Below are 7,253 nucleotides of genomic sequence, written 5' to 3'. Positions count from 1 at the left end.
TTGACTGCAATGTCCAGAAGTGTGAAAATGGCTAAAGATATAAATGGGTTGGAATTAACAACTTTTTAGAAAATGGATCAAAGTTGTCAAACCGTTAAAGTTTTGTGGCCAAACTTTAAATATTAAAAGGTTCGAAAAAAGTGTAAAAATATTGATTGCAAGGACCAAAAGTGTTAAAATGGGTAAAGAATAATGAGCAAAGTTGCCAAAAAACACCCAAATTTAGTATTTCTAACTTCCAACAATAATACAGGGACCAATTCTGCCAAAAAATGGGAAGTTGAATGGAACACAAACAAAAGGACATGAATAAATTAATTAAAGAAGTATAGGGATCGGATATGTAAATCAAGGGGCCAAACCTGGACAAAGTATGCCAACTTTACTATTCCTTTCTTCCACAACTTTAATATATATATATAATAATATAATAATTAGTATTCCTAACTTCCAACGATAATACAGGGACCAATTCTGCCAAAAAAATGAGAAGTTGAATGGAACACAAACAAAGGACATTAATAAATTAATTAAAGAATATAAATCAAGGGACCAAACTTGGACAAAGTATCTCAAGTTTACTGTTTCTTTCTTCCACAACTTTAATATATATATATATATATATATATATATATATATATATATATATATAATATTTATTAAATAGTACGAAATATTTATATTAAGTGAATCAATTTTATAAATGTTTCAATATGATTAGAAAAGATCAAAGATGCAAAGCAAACATAGAATTTTTGAAATAGTAATTAAACCAAAGAACAATCACGGCGGCAAACATCCAGATTGCAGGCCATTCTCTTAATTACTTATACTACTATATTATAAACCATTAAACCCACCACCCTTTGAATCTATCATTTGACCACCACCCCGTAAACATCTTTAACGCCTTTCTCCTCCGTCAATGGAATCCGACCAACCGCCTTCAGAAGCCTCCGACGACCCAAAACAATCTTCCACCACAACCACCCCAGAAGAACCACAGCAAACTACAACCCACACACCAAGATCATACGAGTGCAATTTCTGCAAAAGAGGTTTCACAAATGCACAAGCACTTGGAGGCCATATGAACATCCACCGGAAGGACAAAGGTAAGTTCAAACACTCCTCTTCCACCACGCTACCAAACGCCGTCGTGGAATCACCCTCTCTCACCCGTCCAAGATTAAGCGCCACCACTACCACCAATCCTTTTTCAATCTCTCATCAAGGCAACTGGTTTCCTAACCCACAACAAGATGAAAAGAAACCACTCCCACTTTTTGGCCCCAACGACGTCTCGGAGGTTCCAAGAAACATTCATCAACCTGGAAACTCTCCATCGCCGGACAGGGAAGTAGACCTTGAGCTGAGATTGGGACATGTTGAACAACCGTCAGAATCATCGTCGGAGAACAAGAGTACAACCACCAGAAAATTCTTCTGACTAATTCAAATTAATATTCAAAATGGTATTTATTTATTAATGTTGACTTGGTATTAAATTTCAATCTTTTTCTGCTTTTGTGGATTTGTTTCGCAAAAAACCAAGAAACCGTTCTTATTGTTTAGGGTTTCTTTTTCCCTCCCTTTTCCATTTTGTTTTTTCTTCTTGAATTCATTCTTTTGTTCATATTGTGGACGATCTACCTTGTTCTTATTCATCAATCAGCAAATACCTAATTATAATTACTTTTTTTATACTTTCTGTGACTGTTGATCGATGATTTCACTGTTGTCGTATCTAAATTGCTACATTCTTCCTAATAATTTTTATTATATAAAACATTTAACTATTATTATAGAACTGATTTCACATAAGTAGTGAACAAAACATCGACAAAACGAATTACCTACTCTGACATGGTGTTGCACCTCTCCATAAAAAAAAACATCACTCAATTACGCCTGTGCCGTTGAAGTCCATGCATAAGTTATATATATATATATATATATATATATATATATATATATATATATATATATATATATATATATATATATATATATAGAGCCTAAACCAAGTGAACACTCATCAAACTGCTAAACCGAACGGGATGTTCATGTATGTTTGTTTATTTAATGACGGACAGACATTAAAAGAATTTTTATTTATTTAAATAAACAAAAAAAAATGAACAATTATCTGATTTGTTCATTTACGTTCGTGAATCTTTATTTTTATTCATTTCTATATGTTCGTTAATCTCATTTCATTTATATTCATTCAATTATGTTCATGTTTGTTATTATATATTATAATTTGTATTATGTATCAATATTAAAATGTATCTATATCACTTATAATCAAGGTCCTAAAATGATCTTCATAGCTATAAGGCTTGTATACAAGTATATAGTTACAACCTCAATATATGGGAATATATGGGACGTAAAGTATATAATTACTACCTCGGCAAGGAATAAATTGGTTACAGCCGTTCTAAAAAAATGGTTACAACATCACATCTTCAATATCTTTTGTCATGTTAGTAGTTTTATCCAAAAGAGTTGTATAGCATAAAATTCGAACCCAAAATTACAAAAAAAAAAAAAAAAAAAAAAAAAAAAAAAAAAAAAAAGAGCACATTGAAACATAGAAATAAAAGAAAACACTGAGGGACGGTTCTACTATGGTGCCCATAGTGGCACTGACAACCCCTTATTTTTTTTGGATACAGTGTAAAAGATTTCGAAAATTTCGTTTTTTCAACATTTGTGCCACTACATAAAATGAAAAATGTGCCGCCGGCAACATCTACGTGCCACCGGCAACACCTACTACGAAATCCTGAGTCCGTCCCTGAAAACACTTTGATCAAAATATATGTGATGAAGTATAAAAAATTAAGAGATTAATATGATAATTAGTAGGGATGAGCAGTTTGTCCCAAATCCCGATCCCGTATCGGTACCGTACCGGAACCGGTACCGAACCGTACCGAATTTAAAAATACAGGACGGTACTCGGTACTCCAAATACATGAAATTCGGGAATTGGTACCGCCGGTACCGGTACTAGTACCGAAAACCGGTACCATTCCCGGTACCGGTACCGGTGATGTTAATTCGGTTCGATACTCGGGATTGACTTTCGATCGAATTCGGTTTTCGGAAAATCGGGAACGGTACGGGTCGGTACCGGTTCCGTCCCACACTCATCCCTAATAATTAGTGATGGATTTTTCTATGAGATAAGAAAGAAATAGAAAGTAGCAACCACATAGGACCTTGTTATTCTAAAGAGCAAATTATAATAATCGTCCCTCATGCAGGTGTCAAAATATACGTTTAGTCTCTATTTTCAAAAATTAATTCGGATCGTCCCTCATGTCGTTAAAAATTAACACGGTTCATCACTCGTTAATTTAAATTTGCACGTTTCATCCATTTTGATACATGAAAAGACTATAATGCCATTTTCCTTTTCTTTTTCATTTATTTTAAACATTTTTGATATTTTTTATTATTAAAATATATTTTAATTAGTTGCCCTGATTATTTAATGATTAAAAATTATTTTAATTATTTTTCTATTTTTTTGAATAAGACCTAACCACCACCACCATCGGTAATCTATGTCACCACTGGAAAATGGAGCACCACCGCTACCTCTCACAGAAAAATAGAGCACCATCAGAAAATATAGCACCACTGCCACCCCTCACTTCACCCAACCCATTCATACATTCAAAGTTAACATGTTTCACTAAAAATAACTGCAAATCACCACCTTATTCACTGAACCAGGAACATATACTCAAACCACCATCGAACCAGGTACATTTACTGTTAACACCACCACCATCCTCCATCGAAAAACCCACTTGCAAATCGGGAAAGAATAATCAAGGTAAATTAGGAAGCAAGAATCAGGGAGATGGAAAATCTAATTTGATACAAACCTGATTGAAAGTAAAGGATTTAGGGTTCTTAAATTGAAAGCAAACCTGATTCAATGAACCTGCAAATCTGATTCATTACCAAATGAGATGGCAATAGGAGGTTGTAAATTTGCACTTCGTTCGACCGGTGAACCACCATCACCAATTGTGAGCGGCTATCGCCACCGGCGCGCTGCCATCGTCGCATCATATAGGGTTTGCATCATCATGTCTTCGCAGAGAAGGACCGTCGATGGAGACGATTTGGGTTCGATCTGAACCTGCTTCTCCAATCTTAATGTCCCTCTTCTCCGATCTTGCGTGATGGACTTGTGACGTGGTTTCAATGAGGACATAAGGAAAAAGTTAAATGGAAGACGGAGGGTGGGTTGGTTTGTGGTGGGTGAGGGTTTGGTAGCATCGTCGGAGATGTCTAGAGTAAAAGGAGAGGTCCTGAAATCACCAGAGTCGGCGATGATACTAATGGAGACAATTGAAGAAGAAATTGTGGGAGAGAGACGACGTGCTTAGGGTTTAAGGCATGTTTATTTAATATCTTTTTAAAAAGGAAATAAATAATTAATAAATAGAAAATAAATCAAAAAAATAAATAAGGGTAAAATTGTCTTTTTATGTCCGGAGGGATGTAGCCTATAAGTTTTAAGATAACGATGAACGGTCCGAGTTAATTTTTTAAAATAGGAACTGAACGTGCTTTATGGCACCTCCACGAAGGATGATTCGTGTAATTTACTCTATTTTAAAATACAATTTGCAGAAATAAGACGTTGCTAATGATAGTATTTTTTTGCTAGTAATGTCACCATCATCGTGTATAAATATATAAATCACTAAATCTAGGCATCCTACAATTTGTATAAAATTAATTCATTGTTAATAATATCATACTTATACATATTCGAAACAAAAAGGAATAACTAATTCAAATAGATTCTTCATAGACAGATAAGATATAAATTAAAGATCGTTTAATAGCTGCCACGTGGCGATCATGGAAGATGGAAGAAAATTTCTCTTTATCGTCTGGCTACAGCTTCACCTTGCTAAGTACTCTAAAATTCGAAACGTTTAGTTCATCAAGAAAGGTGGAAACTGGAAACTGGAAAGGAGCTGGATATGATCATGCATCTTTTTTCTAAATTGTTGTTATTAGTAAGGTTGTCTAAAAGTATTATTAAATTTCTGTCATGTAAATTCACTTTATGAGTTTTGACTTTTGACCCTCGTTAATAGAATTTGTGGCGTTTAAACTTTAAGCATCTTTGTTGTTTGGGAATGGGTAAGTATCATTCAAAATCGTTTAAAACATATCATTCAAGTTTGTTGTGTCCAAAAAATACCATCCAAGTAAAGCATTTGTACAAAAAACACCAACGAAGTACATTCTTTGTTCAAATTTGACCTTTGGTAACCGACAATTACCGGTACAAAATAAGTAAAAGAAAAAAAAACAATAGGAAAATGACTCAAAGAGGTAACTATGTTTCAAAATCGTTCAAAAACACCATCCAAGTTTGGTTTGTTCAAAAAACACCATCCAAGTAAACTTTTTGTACAAAAAACACCAACAAACTATATGTTTTGTTCAAATATTACCCACCGGTAACTGGTTCTTACAGGTTAAATGATAACTTGACTTAACTATTATGACATGTCATAATAATGATTGACAAAACAATAAATGATATATTCCTCCTTTAAAAACCGATTTAGGGTTTCTTCATGAACGAATGACTTATTCTTCTCCTATGATTGTTCGTCTTCTTCTAAAGTGATGATCTCGAACTCAAGTCCAAAACCCTAATTCTTAACTTAAGGCAAAAAGGGTTACTTTACCCCTGCCTCAATGGACCTCCCTCCCCCTAAGGCCCAAATCCATAAAATGCCCAAAAAGGCATCCAAGCCCAACTACAAGGCATCTAAGGCCTAATATGGCCCAAGAACCCACAACATGGCCTTAAGCCCAAAAAATGACCTGCTACAATCAGGTGGGCCCGAGGCCTAACTTAAACAAGTATGTGCATAGTCTCATCATATGTTGAAGCCTCTGCGATCCGGATGTCGAGCCAGTACGCCCGACGTACTCCTAGCGTACGCCCAACGTACTCGGCTAGGGTCGAGACCATAACTTCTTCATTCTAAGTGTGATTTCGTCATTCTTTATATCTACGGGAGCTAATTTAGGCATCAGACATCCATACCGAGGGTTATGGCCTTCAGATTGCAATTCTTAGTGTTACCTTAATGCTAAATTAGATTTCGTCATTCTAAGGTCCAACCGAGGGTAGGGACCGAGTGTTCGGTTTGTGTTTGAGCCCAAGGGCATATCAGTATATGTTGGGCGTACGTAGGAGTATGCCGGGCGTACTTGCATAAAATCCGCAGAGGCTTCAGCATATGCTAGGCGTATGAATGGACTTGTTTAAGTTAGGCATCGGGCCCACCTGATTGTAGCAGGTCATTTTTTTTGGCTTAAGGCCATGTTGGGGGTTCTTGGGCAATATTAGGCCTTAGATGCCTTGTAGTTGGGCTTGGATGCCTTTTTGGGCTTTTTATGGATTTGGGCCTTAGGGGGAGGGAGGCCCATTGAGGCAGGGGTAAAGGAGCCCTTTTTGCCTTAAGTTAAGAGTTAGGGTTTTGGACTTGAGTTCGAGATCATCACTTTAGAAGAAGAAGAGCAATCATAGGAGAAGAAGAAGTCATTCGTTCATGAAGAAACTCTAAATCGGTTTTTAAAGGAGGAATATATCATTTATTGTTTTGTCAATCATTATTATGCCATGTCATAATAGTTAAGCCAAGTTATCATTTAACCTGTAAGAACCAGTTACCGGTGGGTAATATTTGAACAAAACATATAGTTTGTTGGTGTTTTTTGTACAAAAAGTTTACTTGGATGGTGTTTTTTGAACATACCAAACTTGGATGGTGTTTTTTGAACGATTTTGAAACATAGTTACCTCTTTGAGTAATTTCCTATTGCTTTTTTTCCTTTACTTATTTTTTACCGGTAATTGTCGGTTACCAAAGGTCAAATTTGAACAAAGAATGTACTTCGTTGGTGTTTTTTGTACAAATGCTTTACTTGGATGATGTTTTTTGAACACACCAAACTTGAATGATATTTTTTGAACGATTTTGAAACATAGTTACCCATATAAGTCATTTTCCCTTGTTGTTTCTATTTGTTAAAGACAAAACACGGATTATAGGTTTTCTCAACTTGTATTTTTTTTTTCAACTTGTATTCATTAATATATTAAAGAAATATTAAGAAAAACTATCACTGTAACACATATTTTTCCGATTTGGTCACTAAATCTTTTTTTTTTTTGCATAATAGAC

The 7,253-nt window shown here is 35.0% G+C and overlaps 1 protein-coding gene across 1 annotated transcript; it reads left to right on the top strand.

Annotated features, from left to right (window-relative positions):
* Window positions 1–925: 925 nt before the first annotated feature.
* Window positions 926–1,450, top strand: LOC145130861 (uncharacterized). The gene has a single exon (XM_079065618.1). It carries the CDS (start codon window positions 926–928, stop codon window positions 1,448–1,450), a length of 525 nt encoding a protein of 174 aa, XP_078921744.1.
* Window positions 1,451–7,253: the final 5,803 nt, after the last annotated feature.

This window comes from Lactuca virosa, chromosome 8, assembly GCF_052849685.1.
Source record: "Lactuca virosa cultivar CGN04683 chromosome 8, Lactuca_virosa_CGN04683_v6, whole genome shotgun sequence".
NCBI classification, from domain to species: domain Eukaryota; kingdom Viridiplantae; phylum Streptophyta; class Magnoliopsida; order Asterales; family Asteraceae; genus Lactuca; species Lactuca virosa.
This window is presented reverse-complemented; position numbering and strand designations above follow the sequence as displayed.

Coding starts and splice junctions, on each gene's coding strand:
- LOC145130861 (XM_079065618.1), top strand. CDS start 926: ATGGAATCCGACCAACCGCCTTCAGAAGCCTCCGACGACCCAAAACAA.